This window comes from Balaenoptera musculus, chromosome 9 (genome assembly GCF_009873245.2).
Source record: "Balaenoptera musculus isolate JJ_BM4_2016_0621 chromosome 9, mBalMus1.pri.v3, whole genome shotgun sequence".
Lineage (NCBI taxonomy): Eukaryota > Metazoa > Chordata > Mammalia > Artiodactyla > Balaenopteridae > Balaenoptera > Balaenoptera musculus.
Window position 1 is genome coordinate 104,664,782 of NC_045793.1, and position 24,534 is coordinate 104,689,315.

The 24,534-nt window shown below is 46.8% G+C and overlaps 1 protein-coding gene across 4 annotated transcripts in view; it reads left to right on the top strand.

Annotated features, from left to right (window-relative positions):
• Positions 1–24,534, top strand: part of COBL (cordon-bleu WH2 repeat protein) — a 273,155-nt gene that overhangs the window by 15,331 nt on the left and 233,290 nt on the right. For 2 of the 4 annotated variants that reach the window (XM_036863042.1, XM_036863044.1), the window contains exons 2-3: positions 16,026–16,219; positions 17,566–17,725. The exons of the other annotated variants lie outside the window; for them this stretch is intronic. In XM_036863042.1, the coding sequence (XP_036718937.1) occupies positions 16,026–16,219; positions 17,566–17,725 (354 nt within the window). The remainder of the gene's footprint in view (positions 1–16,025; positions 16,220–17,565; positions 17,726–24,534) is intronic. 4 annotated transcript variants of the gene reach the window in all.

Consider the following 24,534-nt stretch of genomic DNA (forward strand, 5'->3'; position numbering starts at 1 on the left):
TTTCCAGCCCACGTTCAGCCGCATCTCCTGTCTCCAGATTCTATAAAAGGGCATAAAAAGTTTTTACATCTCTGCTTCCTGCAAGTGAACGTAAAAGCCTAAACCTGAAATTATGGTCCATTGTGTTAACTTTGTAATGAGGCTTGGGAAAACCTCCACTTATGACTGTAGTTTCAAACGCTCTCGTTTGTGAAGTACAGGGTTGTATCACAGCAGTGGAAACAATAGCTTATTTCGAAGAATGCAGCCTCTGAGTGGTGTATTGTTGTCATAGTTTCAGCATTGCATTGGGAACATCGAGCCAATGATTAGGCACATGCCAGAAAATGAGTCACCGTGATGGCCTCAGCTGTCTGTGACCCACTGTGACAGCCGTGCTCTGGCTCCTGTGTCAGGTCTTCACTTAAAATAGTAGTAAAAACAGTAGCAGCAGTTCATGACCAGAGAACTGGAGTGAAAATGAACTCAGTTAGGTTCCTAGTTTTGAAAGCACGGTTATCACCAGAATTGGGGCTCTTCAGGAAAAAAAAGAATGGTCTTCTCATTTCCCATTAGCAGTAGAACATCTTAGAGTAGCATTTCTCATCCCAGTTGACGGCTGGAAATCACGGCATCCTTGCTTTATTTATATAACCCCTCCTTGTTTATTATGCTGGCGAAGAGGCCAGATCTTGGCCCTTCTACATAGCAAACTGCCCACAATTATTTCATAAACATCTCTGGGCACAGGGATGAGGACTCAGAGGGGACCAGGCCAAGCCAAGACATTGGAGAGCAGCTAAAACCAACATAAAGGAAGGCCTTGCAGCCCTGACTGCAGGAGGGCCCCTGTTTGAAGCCAGGAGATGAGGAAAAGCCGGTCAGATTTGGAGCTGGGTGGAAAGGTGGACCAAGTGTGTCTGGGTGGTGGAAGATGAGGGCCGTGTGCCAGGGGAGGGGCTGCCAGGAGTGAGTGAGGGGCCCGTCCCCACCCCCGTGGGGCTAACTGACAGGCGGACACACCCCGGAGGATGGAAGGGAGCACTGAGGGTGGCGCGTTGAGATGCCTGAACCATGGGTTGGGACCACAGCGTGTGGTCTGCAGGGCCAGCCCGGGGGTCTGGACTTCATCTTGAAGAACTGGGGGAATCGGTCAAAGGGATGTGAGAGGAAGAGCTCCATCCCCATGGACAGAGCTTGTTCTTAGAAGATTCCACCGAAGCCAGCATGGCAGAGAAGCCAGAGAGGAAAGGGGAACGTCTGGGAACCGGCTGGGGCAGCCAGAGGGACCAGGTGGACCTCGCCTCCAGCCCTGTGAGTGGAAAGGAAGGCTCGACTCTGGGTGCCCCGGGAGGCTCTGAACCCCGAGACCTGGGGCGCCGGGCGTGGGCAGAGGCGGCAGAGCTGGGCAGAAAGTCTCTCACTCACTCACTCACTCAGATGCTAGTATTGCCTGTGGGTGAGGCTAGAGGGTGACCCAAGCCTCTGTCCTCCAGACCCTACTGTCTGGGCAGGAGAGGGGGCAGTGGCCGCATGGAGAGAGTGACAACAGTTCAGGGAGGGCACGGGCGGTGGGGTGCTTACCAGGCACCGTTTACAGTGCCGCTATGTGTCACCCCACTTCATCCTTCCAACAGCCCGGAAGAGGGCCTGCTCTTTCCGCCAGTTTTCATGAGGAAGGTGAGACACAGAGAGGTTAAGGAGTGTGACCAGCTGGGTGACACGGGTAACCCAGGGTCAGCTGGGTGGCACGGGTAACGCAGGGTCAGCTGGGTGGCATGGGTAACGCAGGGTCAGCTGGGTGGCACGGGTAACGCAGGGTCAGCTGGGTGGCATGGGTGACCCAGGGTCAGCTGGGTGGCATGGGTGACCCAGATCTGAACCCAGGGACACAGGGCCTAGTGCAGTTCTTTACCCCGCAGTGCGCGGCTCAGATGTTTGTGGAAAGGTCGCTGTGGGCCCTGAAGAAAGTTGTAGGTCTCAGGGGAAGATGTGGGGCGGTTTTCTAGGAGGTGTGAGCAGCTGGGGGACGTCAGGCTCCTGAGAAGATGCAGGTGCTTCAGGAGAAAGGGAGCCTTGGCCGAGGGTGGGCTGGAGCCAGGGCCTATGGGGGTGCTGCGCTGGCGGTTTGTCACTTCACTTCATTTCCAGGGCCTCCGGGAGAAGGCGAGCACCCATTTCATCCTTGAGGCAGTGGCCCCAGCCTGCATCCCACATCACACAGGTGGTGGTAACAGGATTCGGGGAGTCAGGCCTGCCGAGCACGTGTTTCTCTGTCTCGCTTAGCATCAGGACCAGGCCAGCGTGTCAGCTGTCTGTGCTTCAGTATCCACGACTTTAAGTCTGACTCGAAGGCAAATATTAACTCTTGTAATAACAAAGTAAGAAAGAAGCAAGGCCAGTGAACCGGGGTTTGAGGGCCAGAGATACATATCCTGTGTTTGCAGCAGGCCTGAGACCAGTGCTACTCAGAGCGTGGTCCGTGGACCTGTCTGCAGCGAGATAAGTATGCAGCCAAGATGGTGTCCAGAAGCTTTCACAGCAGTTTGACCTGCTGGGACATCACAGAAGTGGCCTGGCCAAACCTGGCCACAGACCGGCAGCTCTGGTCTGTGGATGTGGTGTGAGGGTATCCGCAGGCTTTCTGTGCCTTGTGTCATTTATCCCTCTCAATAGACACGTACGTAGGTACCCTTATTGTCATCATTTCGGGGATGAGGACGCTGAATCCCAGAGAGGTTAACCCACCTGCTCGGGGTCACAGACCCCAGGCCTATGGCCAGGAAGCAATGCAATGTCCGCTCCCTGGGCGCCTTTAGCTGTGGACGTGTTCTGTCATTCTCGGAGCAGGACTGCCACCCTCCTGCTGTCCCCAGCCCATCACCCCACCATCAGCAGGACCCGGGCCCACATGCTGGTGCTCCTTGAAACCCTCCAGCTGGGTTGGAGAGGTTCCAGGCATGCTGCTGGCCAGTCCCCCCTGGAACCTGGGCCCATGGGCAGGGGGGTTATTCCTCCTGCACCCAGTTGGAAACTTGTGACCTTAGGAAGAAAGAGAGAGAGGAGAAAATCAGCAAAATCTGAATTCCTGTAATCCTCATTGATTTACCTCTTTCCTGCCTCACCGCATTGTCAAGGCTAGGGATTTGCAAAAGTTCTTTGGAATATAGGACTTTCTTAACTGCCAACTCTGCCCCCCAGCCCCAGGCAGCCAGGCTCCTGGCTCAATCAGTAGGTTTTGAAGGAGCTCCCAGGTGGCTGAGGTGTCCAATCCTGGGTAAAGATTATCCATCCCTTCCTCCATCCCATTGTTCATCCTCCCATCCAGTCTGAAAGTGAATCGCCTGAATAAAGACACTGTTTCAAGCTCTCAAGGAGCTAAAGTTTTGTTTAGTCTGAAAGAACCACATACATTAGTGCACAATTGTTCTAATTGTTGTTACATAATTTCCTCTTCAGAGGCCTTTCTGTGTACGTTTTAATACACTTCACATGGTTTAACCCAGTTGCCTTGGAAAACGCCAGTCAAGCCCAGATTGCAGGCAAGCGCTCCTGCTATACTTAGCCTCTAGCTGTGAGTCATGGGCAACATCGCAACATGGAGATGGTTATAAAGCCTTCACAAGCATCCCCCATGAAACAGAAAGCTCTGTAAAATACTTGTGGGGTCATTTATCTAGTGGTTTTCCTGCAGAATTACTGGTCTGAAACATAAATTGTTGATCAAAAAAGACATGAAATATTTAAATGGCGTAAAAAGATTCTTTGGTACAAAACCAAAAACGAAGTAAAGACAAGCTTCATTTAAAAAATTTTTTTCATCGAACATCTTTTTAATCAAACATCTTCCAGCATCTTAGGACAAACTCTTGTTTGTCTTGTTGACTGAAGAAAAACGTAAGACCTGAAAGTCGTGAGTTACGTCTTATTCGGGGATTTTACTGAGGACTCTAACCCAGGAGACAGCCTCTCAGTTCGCTCTGAGGAACTGCTCCAAGGAGAAGCCAGGATGTATTGGAGCTTTTGCTGGAAAAAAAACATGTAGTCAAACATCAACAGACTAATGCTAATCAACAAAAACCAGACATCACCAGTTAATGATTTTAGTGTCTTTCCATGTATGGGAAGATGCAAGAGTTTGGGCTCATTGCAGTTATTCCTTAGGTTCACATCTTTACTGTCTAGGAACCAGTATCTTGTTTTTCTCCGTCCTGAATCCCCTCAGGGTGGACCATGGGGGCTGCCACAGTGGGCTGATTCCCGTGGAACTGGAATGGCAGACGACATTCCCTGCCCACACGCTGGGTGAAAATCATATGTGTATGATCTACTCTGTTAAGTTTGTGTTCTATTTCCCTCCCTACAATGGGTGTTTAAAATGAAATGGTCCAGTTTTACTGATACAGGACCCTTTTAAAGATTTATTCATTTAATCAGCTATGATTTTCTAAGAACAAGAATTCATGAAAACTCATTCATCCATGGGCTGGCCTCTGGGGTGTGGACAGTTTGTCCCTGACCTGACAGAGCCCACAGAGTAGAAGGAAGGACAGGTCTCTAAAGGAGTCATGATGACACACGCTGGGACAGGGGTGTGTACAGAGTGCTGCAGGAACACCCAGAAAAGAAGGAGCAATTAGTCCCGCTTGCAGGGCGGGGCAGAGATCAGGCAGGTTTATTTTTATGAAAGGCCTTCTCAGAAAATGGTTCTGCTGAAGCAGTTCTTAAATAGAACACGCCTCTAGACGCATCAGCAGCCAGGAGGAAGGAGCTGTAAATATCACACCAAGATTAGTTCACGTAAATAGACACCCAGAGGTTTATTCAATGGGGAGTTCTCTGTCTCTAATGATCAAAAAGGAGGATAAAGAGGGGTGGAGACGTGCAGACATCTGGGAGGCTGTCAGGACTGGACACTATTCAGAAAAGTCAACACCAGAGTCGAGGATATCAGTTTGAACTGCAAATTATCTGGCTTCGGTGGCAGTTCTTGGACACGTCGTCCAGGCGGCCCTGCAGGAAGCGCGGGGCACGTGGTAGCTGAGGAGGACTCGGGCCTGAGGACCCCAGGAGTGTGCAGGCACCTTGCCACCAAGCTGTCATGTTTGTTTTGCTGGGTGGGCCCTGACCTTGCACAGAAACCCCTGGCAGTCATGTATGTGGTGACAGGGCAGGCCTGCGAGGGCGGGCGCTCATCAGAGTATTTCTCTGGCCCCATTTACTTGGGCTGTATTTTTTTTAAAGGGACAATTTTGATAACTTTAACTGAATAAGGGATACAGGTGAAAATTAATTCTACAGAAATTGAGCACAGACCACGTGCAAGGACAGTGCTAGGTCTGCAGGGGATATAAGAGTATGCATATACCCTGGGCTAGTACGATCAGATACAGAAAAAATAGCAAGCCTTTACTTAGACAAAGTTAGGACTAAGGTAGATCCTCACTGATGGAAAACGTAGGCAGATTGCTCCAGGTGGAGGCGCTGTATTTTATTTGCAGAGAACACTGTCCTGACCTCAGACCCTGAACTCAGTGGGGAGTAACTAGCGCTGTAGCCAGTGGCCTGCTGGACCTCAGTTATGAATTATCTCACTCACGCTATTCCTCTCAGTATTTTGAAGATGGGTTCTTTTTCGGGAGTTTATTCTTTTTTCTTCTGTGCGGTTGAGAAGATGTACTGAGTTTTATAACTACTGGTTGAGGTATATTTATGTACAATCAACTGCACGTAATTAAAGCATATGTATGGTTTGATGAATTTTGGTATATGTTTACACCCTGGAAAACCATCACCACAATCCAGATGCAGGGTTTTTCTATCACTTTCAAAAGTTTCCTTCTGCCTCTTTGCAACCCATCTCTCCCTCTACCCGTACCTGGTCGGCTTTCTGTCACTATAGGTTAGTTTGCATTTTCTGGAATCTTCTTTACATGGCACTGAGTGGTACATACTCTTTTTTGTCTAGTTTCTTCACTCAGCATAATGGTTTTGACGTTCATTTATATCTTGGTATTTCTGTGGTTTGTTCCTCTGTTGACAGGAGGGTTGTTTCCACTTATTAATTGACAACAATTTGTGGGTCTGTTCTCCTGTTGATGGACATTTGGGCTGTTTCCAAGTTTTGGCCGCTACGGATAAAGCTGCTGTGAGCATTCATTTATGGTCTTGGTGTGGACATCGGTCCCTTTTCTCCTGAGTAACTACCTAGGGGTGGAACGGCTGGGTTGAGTGGTAGGTGTGTGGTTACCATTTAAGAAGCCCCCAGCTGTTTTCCAAGCTGCTGAACTGTTCTGCGTTCCACCAGCAGCGGAGGAGAATTACAGTCGCTGGGTCCGTCTTCAATCTTCACTGTTCTAGTGTGTGCGAAGTTCATTAAATTTTAAATGTAAATTTCTTACTGGGAGCATCAAATGTGTTAGCAGCTATTTCTTCAGTAATTGTCTTAACTCAGCGGGAAATGGAATCCGTCCAGCCAGGATCACTAGCCTCACCTGCAGGGGTGCCCTGGGCCTGGGGTACGAGGCATCCCTGTGGGGTCCAGGTCCTCTTTACGGGGGTGGAGGTGGGGTGGCTTGCAGAGAGTGTGACGAGTTGGCCCTGAGCAAACCACAGGGTGCTGGGAAGTAGCTGAATAATGCTTTCCTAGCTTCTGATTCAGCAATGTTTTCACATGATCATCGTTCATTTTTAAATAGTATCCACCTTAAAAATAGAAAAAGAGGATTTTAGAAGAGATCACTTTTCAGGGGACTGCCCTAAATTCAGTAATGAACAGCAATCCATTTGAAGATTCAGCTAATTCCATTCAGTGGATGACTTGAAATGACAAAAATGGAGTATTTCTCCTTTTAAAAAATATGATGGCAGATTTCAAACATACATAAAAGTAGAGAACAGCATAAGGGGTGGGCGCAGGGGGTGGGGCTATACTCAGGTGCCCATTTGTGCCCATTATCATGCTTTAAAAATTTTAAACTTCTGTATTATTTGGCTCGATTGTTTTATGGGTAAAGCCCTCACGCTGTCCTTTCGTTTGCAAATCCTTCTGCGGGCATCACCGACTAATAGACAGGCTGACTTGCTCAGGGCCATTATCTCATTATCATGTCTAACAAAACTAACAGTAATTCCCTACTCGCCGTGAATTTCCTGTCCTTACTTCAGCTGCCCAGATTGTCTTCAAGGTAACTTGGAACAGTTACAAAAGTGATTCTTAAGCTGAACCTACTGGTTAGGACAACAGGTCAGACAAAGAGTTCGGCTGCAACTGTGTTCCTTCTCATTTCCCCTGGTTCCTTCACGGCAGCATCTTCCTGCCCTTCCTGCCTCTTCTCGCCCCTCCAGCTCCCTCTGTGTGTGTCAGGGTCCCAGCCTCACAGCTGTCCTCGGGGGGTATGCGCTGTGTGCCCACTTGTGCAGGTGAGGGACCCCGGCCTGGCAGAGAGCAGCAAGGGGTGATGGAGCACGTGCTCCAGGGCGCATGGACGGGAGGCCAGGTGTTCACGTGGACGGAGGGGTGCGGAACGGCTGAACGGGAGCTGCCAGGCGTCTTCGGGGAAGTGTGGTTTAGCATTTGGTGTTATCATTTGAATCATTTAATCTGAGAGATGGGGGGAAGCCGAGGTTTCCAGGAAAGAAGTAGTAGGGACGGCTGGACACCCAGGGCTGTGACGTCTGACCCGTCACCTCGGAGTTTTAGAAAAGGTGACGCCCATCCTTCCAGGATTTGGGGTGTGCTGGCTGCTGGGCTGAGGCAGGCTGGGAGGACAAGCACAGGTCACTCTGTGACTGACGCACGCACGGTTTTCTCTAGCTGATGGCCCGAGCTGGGCCCTCTCGGGTTTCAGGGAACCTCTGCCGGGAAGGACTCTGGCCATCAATCCGTCTGCTTTGCCTGTCGCTTCAGAACCCACGTTCCCCATCGACTAACAACCGAGAAAGATCCGTGAGCCGTGCTGGTGGCCCTGGGTGTCCTGGAGTGACTCGGAGCAGGGGACTGGCCAGTGCCACCACCGCTCCTCGATGCCGTGTGCGATCCCGTCGTGTTTGCTCAGGTGCACGAGTTGGCCTGGCACAAGTGCTGCCCCTCTGGTTCGGCTTGAAAACGTGGTCCGTCCCAGGTTCCGGCTGCTGCTCAGTGGGACGATCCCTCCCCCGCACTTTCTACGGTTGCCCTGACCGTCTTCCTGCCCTGCCATGTGCATTTCCTCTGTGTCTCATCAGTTTCCCTGCGGCCTCGGCCTAGGGCCTGTATGCAGGAAGGTTAATGAAAACCGGAAGAGAAAACCAGGCCAGGGAATGCAGAGCGGGGCAGGGGATGCCATGCATGAAAGCAAGTCTGCGTGCAGTGAGGGGGCACTGGCTTTGTGTTTCTGACGAGCTGGGCAGAAAGGGAAGCACTGGTGGCCGTAGTTCTCATCCCTGAAAGGAAGGCAAGCTCTTCCTCAGAGGAGGCGTCATTTTTCCTGGCACCGAGAGATCATTAATTACTCGCAGGGGTTAGCTGTGGTCACTGCTGCCCACCTACCTTCCGTGGCTGGCTGGAAATGCTCGCTTCCACCTGACACACGTTGTTAGCACACCTGCTGTGTGTGGAGTGTGAGGTCGGTGGCTGGCAGAGCGGAGCAGCCTGTCATGGAGCTGGGTCCGTGTGGGCACCATGTCGTGGGTACCACGTTCCAGGCACGTGCTGACGGGGGCTGTGTCTGTGCGCCCGGGAGGCCATGGGTGGGAAACGGACGATCAGCCCTTCCGCGCCAGGGGACAGCGGATGGCAGGAGCGAGGCACGGAGGCGTCCGAGAGCACGGCCTGTTTCTGGAAGGACGAGAGAGCTGGTTCTCCAGGGAGGAAGGATGCTGGGCTGGACCAGAGGTGCCTTCGTGCTGCCCACTAGAGCCCGTCCACCTGTTAGGCTGCGGAGGAGGGGTGGAAGCTCATCAGCTCCGTCAGCAGACGGCCCTGGTGCCGTGGGGAGGGCGCGGCTGGGGCAGGGGGCTGAGGTGGGAGCTGCCGTGGAGGCCCAGGTAGAGGAAGAGGTTGTGGTCGGAGCCACGGACAGGCTGTTGGCGCGGATGGAGACGCGTGTCCGAGATAGAATGGATGGACTGGTGAGCAGGTGGGGTGACTTGTCAACAGTGAGGAAGAGAACAGTGGACATTTGAGGGGCCCTTTGCCAATCCCTCTGGCCGGCACCGAGTTTCCATTGTCCGCGGAGGCCTGTGGGGAGGTCAGGACGGGTCCTACTAGCCTCGTTTACATGTGGCTCAGGGAGATGCAGAGAGTTGTTCAGAATCACACAGCCTCAGGCTGGGTGTCTGACCGTGAGCCTGGGGTGGTGGGCAAAGCACGGTCTGGAGCCATCGCTTTGGAGCAAGACGCAAAACAGCAGCTCTCACTTGGGGTAGGGGTGAGATGAAGGGGCTGAGGAGCCCTGGGCTCTGCACCTGGCGGGGAGGCTGCCTGTAGAGCCCACCTCTGTGACCTGATCCTGCTGAGGCCAGGCAAGGAGGGCGTCCCCACGGGCCGACCGCTTCACATCATACCCACCTGTCTGGGCGGTCCCGAGGACACCACGGCCTGGGGGCACCGACAACCTCTGCGATCTAGGGTTGTCAAGTTAAATACAGGATGCCCGTCGTGTGATTTTTCAGATAAACAAGGGATGTATTTTAGTGTAAGTAAGTCCCACATCATCACTGTTTATCTGATGCCCACCTGTAACAGGCATCTGGCATTTTTCTCTGTTATCCTCCCAGCGTCAGAGAACCAGGATTACAGTCTGTAAAACCAAACCGATTGGTTTTCTGCTGTCACGTGGTGCTGCTATCACCGCAGCCCTGAGAGTGAGTGAGTGTGTGTGTGTGTGTGTGAAGTGAGGGCAGACGGGGCACCGACACCTGACGCTGGCCTGGAAGGTTCTGGGGGCGGGGTGGGGGGGGAAGGACTTTCCATGGACATCTATTGTGAAGACCGGCGCCTGAATCCAGCTCTTACTTTCTCTTTGTGTTTTCTAAATTTTATTTTTTAAATTAATGCAGAGTCAGCTTGACTTCTTTGGTGTGCAGGTCCTTGAATTTTAACCACACGTGTAGATCTGCTCAACCAGCTCTGCAACGAGGATACACAGGACAGTCCCGTCACCCCCAGGACTCCCCCAGCCTCCCTCGTAGTCTCCCTGGCAACCACTGATCTGTTGTCCATCACTACCATTCTGTCTTTCGAGGATGCCGTCTAAATGTCCTCATGCAGTGAGTGTCCTTTTGAGAGTCACTTCTCTCGCTCAGCAACCATCTCTGAGATTCAACTTCTTGCATGTCTCAGCAGCTCATTTAACTTTCATCGCTGAGTCGTGGTCCATTGTGTGGCTCCAACCCAGTTTGTTTACCCATCCATCCATTGAAGGACATCAGGGTTGTTTCCACTGCTTTGTGATTGTGTATTGAGCTGCAATAAACGTTCCTGGACTGGTGTTTTTGTGAACTTAAATCTTCTTTTCTCTAGGGTAAATGCCCAGCAGTGGGATTGCTGGGTCAGATGGTGTATGTTTAACTTTGTAAGAAACGGCCAAACTGTTTTCCAGGGTGGCTGTACCATTTTGCATTCCCACCAGCAAGATATGAGACGTCCACTTGCTTTGTATTCTCACCATCTCTTGGTATTTTCAAGACATTTTTCCTGTAGCCATTCTCATAGGTGTGGAGTGGTACTACATCATGGTTTTAACTCCCATTTGCCTAATGGCTAATGATGTTGAGCACTTTTCGTGTGTTTATTTGCCATCCATATATCTTCTTTGGTGAAATCTCTGTCCCAGTCTTTTGACTATTTTTAATTGGATTATTCATTTTCTTTTACTGTATTTTGAAGACTTGTCATTTAAGGTGATACAAATCCTTGCTCAAATATGTGATTTGCAGGTATTTTTCTCCCAGTCTGTGGTTTGTTTTTTTGTTCTTTTAGCAGTGTTTTAGAAGATTAGATGTTTTTAATTGTGAGGAAAACCATTTTTTTGTTTTTTGGGTTTTTTTTTTTACATGCTTTAGGCATGCTTTGGGTGCCATGTCTGAGAACTGTTGCCTAACCCCAGGTCATGAAGATTTCCTCCCATGTTTTTACTTTTCCGTTTAGCTCTGTGATTCATTTTGAGTTAATTTTTATGTAAGGTGTTAGATTTAGATCAAAGTTCTTCTTCCCCTCCTGTCGTGCTCTCTTCTTTCTCTGGCATAGGGCATCCAGTTGTTCCAACAAAGTTGTTGAAAAGACTCATTTGCTCCTTCTTCAAAAATCAGTTGCCCATATTTGTGTGGATCCATTTCTTTTTTTAAAATTTTTATTGAAATATAGTTGATTTACAATGTTGTGTTAGTTTCAGGTATACAGCAAAGTGATTCAATTATACTATATATATATGTACATATAAACATATATATGTGTATATATATTCTTTTTCAGATTCTTTTCCATTATAGTTTATTATAAGATATTGAGTATAGTGTCCTGTGCTATACAGTAGGTCCTTGTTGGTTATCTATTTTATATATAGTAGTGTGTATATGTTAATCCCAAACTCCTAATTTATCCCTCTCCCCTCCTTTCCCCTTTGGTAACCATAAGTTTGTTTTCTAAGTCTGTGAGTCTGTTTCTGTTTTGTAAATAAGTTCATTTGTATCATTGTTGATCTATTACTTGATTCTTTATCTTTTTTAATTGATTTATATCTATTCCTTCACCAGTACTATTGAATATTGTAGCTTTATATTTAGCCTTAAAACAGGGTAATGTGATTCTTCCAACTTTCTTCTTTTACAGAACTATTTGGGCTAGTCTCATTTCTTTGCCTTTCCATAAAAATTCTGGAATCAGTTTATCTATGTCTACAAAATAAATCATGCCTGAAATGTTGTTAAATCCGCAAGTCAATTTGAGTCTTCTAATCCATGAACATGAGATATCTCTTCATTTATCTAGGTCTTCTTAAATTTCTTTGATGAGTTTCTTGTCATTTTCAGCATATATTGATAGATCTTATCTATGTTGGCTCAATTTATACCTAAATATTTTCCATTTTTGGAGCCATCATAAGTGGAATTTGAAATTTCAGTTTCCAATTTTCATTGTTGTGTAGAAATAGAATCGATTTGTGTGTTGACCTTGTCTCCTGTGACCTTGCTGAACTCATTTATTAATTGTATGAGGTTTCTGTTTTGGTTTGATTTTTTGCAGATTCTTCAGGATTGACTATGTATGCCTAGAAAATACATATATTTTTATTCCTTTCTTTCCAATCTTTATGGCTTTTATTTATTTATTTTTTCTCTTCTTATTGCACAGTGTAGACTTCTGGTTTGAGGTTGAATAGGAGAACTGAGAGTCTACATCCTTGCCTTGCTCCTGACCTTAGGGAGCAAGCATTCAGCCTTTAGTATTATTTAGTATGATACAACTGGAGGCTTTTTGTAGAGGAAGCTCCCTTTACTCCTAGTTCGCTGAGAGTTGTTGATGTTGAGTTAGGCCAAATGCTTTTCTTTTTTTTAATTGATATGTTAATGTGGTTTTTCTTCTGTAGATGGTCAATATGGTGAGTTACGTTTATTGATTTTAAAATGGTGAACCAGCCTTGTATTCCTGAGATAAAATCCACGTCATTGTGCTGTATTATTCTTCTTATATATCCCTGATTATGTTTGCTAATATTTTTTGAGGATTTTTGTACCTGTGTTCATGAGGGGTATTGGTACTTAGTTTTCTTTTCTTGTGATGTATTTGTCTGGTTTTGGCATTAGTGTAATATTGGCCTCATACAATGATTTGAGATGTGTTTCCTCCTTTTCCATTTTCTGGAAAATGTTTGGTAGAATTGGTATAATTTTTTTTTCCTTAAACGTTTAGTAGAATTTGCCAGTGAAACAATACGGGCCTGAAGATTCCTTTTACATGTTCTTAACTACAAATTCAAATTTTTAAATAAGTATATTAGGATTATCTATTTTATCTTCAGTGAGATTTTGGTAGTTTGTGGTTTTGAGGAACTGGTCCATTTCACGTAAGTTCTTTAATTGTGTGCATGCATCTGTGAAGGGCATTCCCTTACTATTCTTTTTAATGTCTGTGGTTTCTATAGTGATATCTTCTTTTTAATTCTTCATATTACTAAGTGGTATCTTCTCTCTTTTCTCTCATTCTTGTGATATATTTATCAACTTTGTTTGCTTTACAAATTTATTTTATTTTATTTACAAAGAACCAACTTTTGTTGTCATTTTCTCTATTGCTTTGTGTTTTCTCTGCTCTAATCTGTATTGTTATCTGACTTCTGCATGATTCCGTTTATTTTCTCTTTTTTAAATTTAATTAGGTGGAACTCAGATTATTGATTAGAGACATTTCTTTTCTAAAATAAGCATTTTATACTATAATACGTTTTCTTCTGAGCACTTCCTTGTTATCATCCCATCAATTTTAATTTATTTATTCATTTATGTTCAAGTCCTTGAAACTTCCTTTTTATCCCATGGATTATTTAGAAGTATATTATTTATAATACAAGCAATTTCCAAGTGCTTAGAAATGTTACGGTTATCTTTCTGTTATTGATTTCTAGTCAGATTCCAGTATGGTTAGAGAACATATTTTATATGCCTTCAATTCTTTTTGCATCTGGTGAGGTTTGTTTTGTGACCCAGGAGATGTTTTATCTTGGTGAATGTTCTATGTGCACTAGACAGCTGTTTTCTGCTACAGTTGAATGGAGTTGTAGAAATGTCAATTGGATCTGGTTGGTTGATAGTGTCATTCAGTTCTTCTGTATCCTGTTGACTGTGTGTTAGTTACATTGATTACCAAGAGAGGACGGTTGTCTCAAAATTTAGTTGTGGATTTGTCTATCTCTCTGATGAGTTTTGTTAGTTTTTGTTCCATGTATTTCAAAGCGTCTTTGTTTGGTGCACTGAAGTTTAGGATTATTATGTCTTCTTGATGAATTGATCCCTTTATTATTATGTAATATCCCTTTTTATCCCTGGTAATTTTCTTGAATTTTCTGACATATTATCTCTATCTCATATTGACATAACCTTTCCAGCTTTTTTTTGGTTAACATTTGCATGGTATATTTTTTCCATAATTTTACTTTAACTACCTATTTCATTATATTTAAAGTAAGTTTCTTGAAGACAGTATATATTTGAATAATCCATCTTTCAGTTGAAGTGTTTAGACCATTCACATTAAATCGTAATATCAAACCATTAAATTCCATTAAACTATTTATATGAATGAAAAACATTGATCTGTAGTTTTTATTGATTTTTTAAAATTTAGGTCAACAATTTAGTTATTTTTTTTCTTTCTTGCCTGTTTTGCATTCCTATATCCCCTTTCCTGACTTCTTTTGAGTTATTTGAAAAAATTTAGTGTCTCATTTTAATTTTTCTACTGTGGTTTTTGAGTATAACTTTCATTTAATTGTAGGGGATTGAAATTGTATGGATTGAAATATGCAAACGTTTCACAGTCTCCCTAGAATCAGTACTGTATCATTTCATGTGGAATATAGGTATTCTCCATAGTTATGTGTTACATCTGTATTGTAAAGAACTCAAGAAGAAAAAAAAACAAAAAAAACAAAAAAAACCCCAAAAAACTCAAGAAGAGAAGAACAGCCTCTTAATGTTTGCCTACATGTTTATCATTTCTGTTGCCCCTCATGTTCCAAGTTTCCTTCTCATTGTTTTCATTTAATCTGAAGAACTTACTTTAGCCATTTTTTTAGACCATTTCTGCTGGCAGTGAATTCTCTTTGCCTTCATTTGAGAATGTCTTTATTTCACCTTCATGCGAGAAGCATATATTTGCTAGGTATAGAAATCTGGGCTTATAATTCTTTTCTTTCAGTACTTTAAAGCGCTTTTCCCCACTTCCTTCTAGCTATTATAGTTTCTGTAGTTGTTCAGATCATTCTCATATACGAAATGAGGATCTATCTTGTTGCTCTCATGATTTTTTTCCGTATCCTTAGTTTTGAATAGTTTGGTTGTAACATCCTCGTGGGTAGCTTTCTTTATATTTGTCCTATGTGGGGTTTACTGAACTTCTTGAATCTGTAGGCTATGTCTTTTACCACATTTGGGGAGTTTTCTGCCATTATTTCTTAAAATATTTTCTTCTGCAATGCATTCTTTCTTCTCTCCTCCTAGGAGTCTGTTGACACGCATATTAGACCTTTTGGTGTTGTCTAAGCGGTTCCTGAGTCTGTGTGTACTTTTTGTCAATCATTTCTCTTTATGTTATTCAGATTGGAGAATTTATATGGACAGATACTTGAAATCAGTGACTCTGCTATTGAGCCCATCCAAGGTGTTTTTAATTTCAGTTATTGTATTTTCAAATCTAAAATTTCCTTTTGGTTTTCTTTGTATCTTCTGTTCCTTTGCTGAGACGTCCTATGTTTCCATTGATTTCAAGTGTATTTGCTCTTACTTCTTGCAGTGCTTTTATAATGTTTGCTTTAAAGTCTCTGTGAAACAGCTCCACTCTACGGATCATCTTGCTGTGGCGTCTGATGGTTGTCTTTCCCCATGTGAATTGAGATGAGTAAGTTTGGATAGACTTGTTGAATATTATGTTTTGATATTCTGGCTTTTATTTAAGTCTTATGAGAATGTTGATGTTTTTGTTTTATCAGGCAGTTGACTCAGTTGAGTTCAGTTTAAATTTCTGCCAAGCTTTCCGTGATTATTGTTTCAGTGTCAGTTCTGCTTACAAAGCCTTTACGATGCTTTCAGATCTTCCCCACATTTGTGCCACCACTGGCTAGTCTGGGACCCGGGGGATGGTCTGTCTTACAGTCCAGTTCTCAAAGGCTGTGATTGCTGCTTAAGGGTCAGATCCACGTTGGTGTGGTTCGGAGATGCCACGGGCAGTTCATACGACTTCATGGAGTTTCGTGGGCTCCTCCTTTTCTGCAGTCTCCCCAGGGCTGTCTGCTTCTCTGGGCTTCCCCTTTTGGTCCTCTAGCCAGAAAACTGGGGCTTTATTTACCCAGATCCGAGGTGCACTTCCTGGGACTGCCCACTTCTGGAGCAAAGCAGCAGAAGAACAGAGAGTGGAAAAAGCAGTGGGGTTTACTCTACCCTCTTAGAAGCACAACTCCTCAGAGTTCCAGGGTCCTTTGGCCCCCACTGTGCCAGCAGCCCTGCCACCACGAGACTGCTTGGGACTGGGCTCATGAGAGCAGGGGTGAGCGTACAGGGGCCTCCCCCATTCTCTCGGAGCACTAGGTCCCCCTCCCCTGCTCTTGGAGCCAGCACTCTGTCCATGCCTTTGCCCTCTGTAGAGTTCATACTGCATTGAGTCAGGACTGGAAAAAATGGTAAACTTAGCACCAGTTTGGTGGTATTGTGAATTCCAGTCTTCATCCCCAGTTCGCCTGTTATAGTTTACTTCCCAGAGTTCTCAAATCGCTGCTCCATGCCTTCCGGCCAGGTGTTATAGCTGCACTGAGTGGGAGAGACAGGGCCTAGAGTGTTTATTCCTTCGGAACCATTTCCTTTTTCTTTTAAAATTTACGTGCCTGGTACATCCAGACAGTGTAATCCTATTCAGCACTAAAAGGAAATGAGCTATGAGACCATGAAGAGACATGGAAGAACCTTACATGCATTACTAAGTGAAAGAAGTTAATTTGAAAAGGCTACACACTGTATGATGCTAAATATGGGACATTCTGGAAAAGACAGAACTATGGAGAAAATGAAGAGATCAGTGGTTGCCTAGTTAGGGAGTCGGGGAGGAGAGGAGGGTTGAATAGGTGGAGCACAAAGGATTTTTAGTGCAGTGTCACTCCTCTGTATGATACTACAACTGTGGATACATCATTATACATTTGTCTAAACCCATAAAATCTTTAACACCAAGAGTGAACCCTAGTGTAGACTAGGGTTTCTCAGTGATAATGATGCTAATGCAGGTTCATCAGTTATAACAAAGGAACCACTCTGTTTTGGGCCGTTGATAGTGGGGGAGACTAGGCATGTGTGGGGACGGGGTTACTTGGGAAATCTCTGTACCTTCTGTAGAATTTTGCTGCGAAACTAAAAATAAAGTCTATCGAAAAAGTCATGTGTCAAAGCATCTCCTATCAAAATAATAATTGTAGGGCCTAGTAAATATAGTTGAAATTTCAGGCAGTTTATTTGAAAACAGAGAGGAAATAAAATTATCAAAGAAAGTATAATGCACCCTTGGAAGTACACCCAGTAACGCCACACATTTCATTTCGTTTTTTGTAGTTAGGGCATGGCTATTCATTCGTTTCTCCCGTACGGTTTCTGGGCTCTATCCCTTATTAGAATTACCTGGGTTTTAGTAAGTAATTTTTCAAACACTAAAACTTTATGATTTCACTAAGAATGTAAAACGTGTGCAATGCCTTTCCCGTAAATTTGTTGTGCGGCCTCTCAGGAAATCACTGGGATTTTAGAAAGCCAAGCCCTATGATTATTAGTCTCCGTGTGCTGGGCTGGTACTCAGGGCGGGGTCTGCTGGTAACCTGAGAGTGACAACAGCTGTACCATTGCTCACAGGCCCGAGTGTCTGGGAAAGGAGTGTTCCCGCAGGCGGCATGCTGCGTGGGCGCAGGGCTTGGTGCAGGGAAGCATGTGAAGAGTCAGCAGCCCAGATGGCGCTGAGATCGCCAATCATCCCCACGCTGAAATCGGCAAGGAAAACACATGCCCTGTGGAGGTATCCTCCCACCCCCGGTTCTACAGATTACAGCTATCGTTTTATTATTTTCGTGGTCACTTGGCTTTTGGAAGAGGAGTGCTTGGAAGAGGCTGATCCGTGCTCCCTGGCTTCGGTGTCTGGAATCACGGACCCGTCTAAATATAGCACCGTTGTCTCCTGTGGAGCTGAAGGAGGGGACGGGTGGCCATAAATGGGAGTGCTCTCCCTGGGGCTGGTTCTCAGGTCGGCTAAGCTCCGGATCAAGTTCACCCTGTTCAGTGTGCGCACGCGTGTGTGTGTGTGTGTGTGTGTGTGTGAGTTTCTGTGAATGTGAAGCTTCTAAATTTATTTATCATTTGATATGGGTATTTATGTGCTAGTGTTTGCGGCCACTGTGTTTCTGGTCCAGAGATAAGATTGTCCTTTAGGCGTCCCCAGGGGCTGCGCTTCTTGTTTTGTACATGCCTAGCATGTAGGCGCAGGAAGGAGGTCCGTAAATAACATGAAACTGATCTGCTCTGGTGTGTGGCCAGGAGTTCAAAAAGCATGTTGGAGAAGGGAGATGGCCCATCCGCGATCCTCTCCTGATGGCTTCTTACATGGCAGCTCTGTGCTGCGTGTGTTTGCAGGACATGACCATACTGAGTTCTTGTGGCTGCCTGGGAGGGTGGCCTTGTTGTCACCTGCGTTTGATGGCACAGGAACTGCAGTGGAGAAAGAATGATGCATCCTCTCTCTGTTCACCTGTCCATTGTCTGTCCATCTGTTATTAGTTATTAGTTATATCCACATAGGTCCCAGAGGCAAGTTAGGATCACAGAAACTTTTTTTAAAATTAAGGATGACTGACCCATAGGGAGAACAAAAGACTATATAGAGAGTAAAAAAAATAATTACATTTTTTTATCCAGAGAGAAAAATTTAAAAATACTCTTTACTCATTATACTTCTAAAATTTAGAAAGTGACCATAACTGTTATTTGAGAAGAAAATAACAAATTATTATAAAGTTTCTCAAATTCTTTGTAAATGTTTATATCTTATACATCCTAAATAATAAAAGATACACTCTAACTCCTTTTGGAATTGAGTTCTCTATTGGGTAGGTGGGGAGGGGGCAGGAAGGAGAAAGAAAGAGGGTCAGTCTGTGGAAGGCAGGAAGAAGGAGAAACGCAGAGAAGCAGAGACAGAAAAGCCAGGGGCCAAGAGACGGGGGGAGGGGGTGGGAGGTCGGGGTATTGGAGAGACTGAGATAGGAGGGGCGGGTGCTGGCTCTCGTGCTGGCTGAAGAATCAGATGGAAATTACCCCCAGTATCCTTGTGCGGTTCGATAGTCCTTTCTCCATTTTCTACCACTATATTTTTTAACTGGTTATTTTGGAAGGATGTCAAGTTTACAGGAAAGTTGCACACGTACTACAAAGAATCCCCTTCAACACTCATCCCGATTCCCCGGTTATTGATACTTGCATTTGCTCTGACACTCTCCCCCTTCCCCTCCTCCTACCCACGTGCACATCTTCACACACGCACACGCTGTATCTCCCAGGCTCCCGCTCGCCGCAGGGCTGACTCCCAGCTCTGACACCAAGAGCCTGGTTTCCAGAACCGTCCGTAGATGGACGTATTTACCCCTTTAATGCCCTGCATGTGACCCACTCCTTCCCCACGCCAGCCGCCTCCTTGGCCATCTAAATCAATACCTTTTCAAGAAAATAAAAGCAGGGAAAGGAAGGGAAGAGCACCTTTTAAAAAGTCTTATTTTCCAGTGAAACGACGAAGGTTGGACACATCAAGGAAGGTTCAAGAGATTTTAGAAATTTACTTTGGGACTTTAGAGTTTTAGTGCGTAGAGACTTTACATTGAAATAAACATTCTGTTTCCATAATTTGAAAAACAACAGCTTTATTGAGGTATAATTTACATACCATACAGTTCGCCCGTTTATTTCTGTGAATTGTTGGCCGTCCAAGAAGCCCCAGCGATTTCAGGCAGAGGCACGACTTTGTGAGCTCAGTTACTGGCTCGCTTCCTGCCTCAGCGTCCTTGCGGGGGAGAAGGTTCAATATGCACTTCTTGTGGGGGTCTTATCAGTGACCTTGTCTGGGGAAACCAGTCCAGGCACGCGTGCGTGGACCTGAACGCTGCCTGCCTGCTGACAGTGAACCTGGCCAGTGAGGTGCAGAGGCCCAGCTGCGGACTTCAGGTGCAGTCGCACCCTGCAGGCTGTGAGCAGGGGTCACGGCCTTGCTCAGGCTGAATGACTGGTCCAGACCTTCGCAAGCGCAGACCTGGCAGTTTGTGACTCAGCGCAGCGTTTGCTTGGACCAGAGCATCCATGGTTGTCATGGCAGCAGGGAAGCCTCACCCGGGGATCCCCATCCTGCTGGGCCTGTGGTGCGGCCCCATTGCTGCCTTTGCAGAGGCTGGTGATGGGGCCCTGCTGGAGCCAGGATGGGGGCCCTTCACCATCTGGGGGGGTGGGTCAGCGCTTCTAGACGTGTCCCTGCCCCAGGGGCCGCACCAGCCTTTCACCCTCCGCAGCACCCCCTGCCCCACTTTACTGTTCTTATCTGGCCCATCTTCCTCTTTACTCCTGAGCTCCGATGACCCCCTCTGCCCTGTGTGCTGAAGGCCACACTCTTTCTAGGGCTGGGGACCTCCACCCCTGCTCTGGCCCCAGGCACTTCAGGGAATGGTCCATACCGTGTCCGGCCCCTGCTTCCCTGCAGATTCACAGAAGGCAGGGGGGTGAGGCCTGAGGGGCAAGGGCAGGCCCCCCCGACCTGGGACCCCCTTCCCGCAGGTGCCCTTTCCCATGGGGACACGTGGGCACTACTGCGGGGGACATTCCAGCCTGCCTATCACAGTGACCCGAGTGAGTAAAGGACATCTTATCACAGGTTTGAATGTGCCACTCCCGGCTGTTGGCTGTCCAGCCCAGATCCTGAGTTCTAATTCAAACGGATTCCTTAGAATTCTCGCGTTCTTGTCACCAAAAGGAGGCGCTGTCCGGAGTCTGTGTGCACGTCCTCCATTATGAGCTTCACCAGCTGAGCTGCTGGGCATTTGCTTTTTCGCAGGACACTTTGTCCTGTGTTTATCCCAGTGTCTTATTTGTAGAAACAAAGGGCATTTCCTAGGAAAAGGAAGGGCGCTTACTGCTGTTGAAGAGTACATAAGAAGATGATAAGGGCTTCTTTGTTGAAACAGAGAAACCCACAAATCCCTCTGCCGTGGGGAGGGGACAGATGAGAGGAAAAAGAAAGTACAACTGGGGGGCGGGGCATGTTGGGCTACAGCGGGTCATCAGGGTCCACGAACATTCTCGGAGGACAAGGAGACAGTTGCTTTTATTTTCCACGGTGAGGTGACAGCTGGAATTTCTAACCGCTGGATGACTGTTTTTGAATAACTTTGTCCTGGCCTGGGGTTGGGGTAGTGGGGGAGATGCCTGCGGGGCTGGGGGGGAGGGATGCATGCAGAACTCAGGGAGCTCCCAGCTGACTAGGTGCCTCGCAGCTGGACAAGGGCCCCCTCCCAAAGGGACTTGGGTCCCAGCAGCCTGGGCTCCTGGAGTTTTGCAAGTTTCCCACATGACTCCCATGGGCCCCTCTGCCTGTGCCCCTGCATCTCCCAGGTCTCTGCTTGCCAATCTACTCCCGGATGGTGGGGTAGTGGTTTGTTTTTCTCTGACCTTCCCTCGAGAAGAGGCTCGACTCCCTTTCTCTGGTAGAGCCTCACTCCCCAGCCCTCCCCACAGATCTGCTCTGCAAAGTGGGGAGGGCAATGGGCGTGGGAGCCACACGGGCCAGGACCCCGGGGGTCAGCCCAGTCCTGTTGGATGTGGCTCCGTCAGATAGATCTGGAAGTGGGGGGAGGTCCCCCGACAGTCTTAAAAATTCTCATTGTGCAAAGGGAGTCCTGTACCTAGATGTTGAGAATGTCCTTTAGCTTCACACAGTGTTACTGCAGAGGCAAATAAACAGAGTTGATACAAATGCAGCCTTGTTCTGGCATCTCCCGGATGTGCCACCAGGCCTTTCCTGCAGCTGGGAGTGGCCTGGGTCCTGGGGTGGACCGGCCTCCCGGGGCAGCCAGCCCTCTGGCCCCTCCCGTGGCCGAGGACTGGCATCGCCCAGTTGCTGTTATCAGTGAAAAAGAAAACATTGCCGCCATATCAGTAAACAAAGGGTGTTGCAGCCACCAAGCTATCACATTACATCCTCCTCCTCATCACTGAAGAGGCTCAGGTTGGGAAGAGACAGGACACTGTGGCCCCAGGTAGCTGAGGTGCACATCAAAGGGATGATTTCAGTGAGCCCAGACCCATGCATCTTCCCATAGATGCATAGAAAAGCGCTAAATTCCTTAACCTGAGATGTCTGGTTTTCTTTAATTAACGGTAATCTCTTGATGTTCCTACTACCTGGTCTTTGTTGCCAAAACCCCTGTATATCCTGGCTCCCCCCTTACCTCTTCAGAGCAGTCCCTCAGAGCTACCTGAGAGCCTGTGTCCCAGGCTTAAGTCCTCCGTGTTGTCCGCTGAATAAAAGATAACTTTTAGGTTGTGCAGGTGTTTTCGGTCGATGCCGTCACGCACCTGGAGGGGAGCACACACCTAGCCTCCACTCTCCCCCCGCCCTGGACCCTCTGCCCACATCACTTCTCACTGTTCTGTCGCTCGGGAATCAAAGCTTCAGGCATTAAAGAGTTGAAGTGCAGCCAGATGATTTTTATTTAATTTGTTAGTATTGGTGTTTCCCATATCAGACAAAACCAGTGCATACAAAAATGCAGACCTGAAAATCAAGTCCAGTTGTCTGCGTCAGAGAAGAATTCTTTTCAATAAAATTATCTCAGAGGTCCCTTAAAAACCGGACTTTGGAGAGGCAGCAGTGACCACGGACAAGAAGGGGACTGTTGGAGATTCTTGCAAAGGTGTGGTCAGCGGGCTGGCTTTTGGATGTGGGTACTGGGAGGGACCTTTGGAGTGGAGTGAGTGGTGCTGTTTGCCTGGAGGATGGTGAGGAGGGTGGTGACATGGCAGGAGGAGCGTGTGTGGGAGGTGAGATGCTGAAATGAGGGTGGTGTCAGTGTGAGACCCTGGTGTGTGAGGGGGCTTAGAGTGTGACAGCTGATGGAGGTGCTCAGCGGGAGAGGGGGCCCTGAACAGGAGGGGCACAGGCTGGGCGTAACTGCGAAGGAGGCAGTGTTGAGGCCGGGACATGATGTGACACACAGAGGGGACAGGTGAGGAAGGAGAAGAGGGTCCAGCCAGAATCACTGTCTGGGTAAGATGGCACTTCATGGTGATGGACGTCCAGTTGCTACAGGTGGAGCTGGTGTCCTAGAGACAAGAGGGCTGGGTCCACAAACTGGGGTGATTCAGTGACCCTTTAAATAGAAATACCTAAAATAGTTTTTGTGAGGTGTTGGAATTCCAGAACCACTGAAGTGTTTAAGTATTTTTGGATTTGGATTTGATTATTTTTTTAAACTTCACATATTTATTTATTTATTTTTGGCTGCATTGTGCAGCTTGCAGGATCTCAGTTCCCCGACCAGGGATTTGAACCCTGGCCATGGCAGTGAAAGCCTGGAATCCTAACCACTAGGCCACCAGGGAACTCCCTGTATTTGGTTATTGAATTAAGTGAGTGAACTATTTTCCAATACGTAAAATTAGTTTGCCTCTCTGCTGAAACTTCTCATTCTGATGTTAAATGCCAGGTGAATCCATTCACTATAAATATGCCCATTTGCTCAGGATGCAAGAGCTGCCTGTGGGTGGTAATTTCCCTTCTAAAAGCAGAAGTGAGTGTTGGAAGGTAAGTCGGCCTCAGTACCTGGTTAGGGCTGTCTCTGCAGACATGGGCTTATTGTTTTGGTAAAGAGGGGATTTTGAATAGTGGTGCCTGCCATATTGCCCCAAACGCTTTTGTGACAAGCTAGAGTATACATTAAAAATTCACAACATAGGTTAGCTTTATGTTTTGAGGTTGCTTTACAGTTGCGTATGATTTAACTTTTGTTCCCAGAAAAGGGAATGCTGTTGTTTGTGGCAGTGTTTGCTGTGTGTCCCATAGATGCATGCTCAGACGCAGAGGTACAGAGAGGGGGCTCCCCAACTGCCAGACCAAGTTGTACAGTTTCTTCCTCTAACTGCAGGCAGTGGGGCCACTGAGATCCCTGTTAGCACCCTCCCCCCCTGCTTGCCCTGTGGAGACTCCCAAAGTGCAGGCTTTGGGGTGAAAACATCAGAAAACCATCACTTGAGTGGATTCCTCTGGCCCTGGGCTTGAGCGTTCAGATGTCTGAGCGCAATTTCACTGCACTCAGATTTGATCGAAATTCTTTTTAAGTTCTTAGCTGATTTTGGAGAGTCCGAAGCTGAAAACCATAAGCAATGAGTTCTGGGTGTGATCCTCTATCTAAAGATTGCAAAATACATGTAAATACATATTTTTAGAACATTTCATAGTTTCAACTCACTCATTCATTTAAGCGATGAATCATAATCCCACTCAGGTCAGATCACTGGTTTCCACTACCACAGGCCTGCAGTTCCCTACACTCCCCGCTGTTTCATGGACAACTTCTCCCAACAGGGTCAATTCTGTCCCCGTCCTACAGCTAAGGGAGCTGTGCTTGGCTTTCGGTCACTTGCCCGGGTCTCATAGCTGAGATGTGGTACGTTTATGTCCAGCCCCAGGCAGCCCGACTCTGGGAAATAGCATTCTCAACCACTCTGTGATTCCGACTCCAGAGAAGCCAGGGCTAAAAGGTATTCTAAATTATAAGATTTATAAATATTTTTGCTATT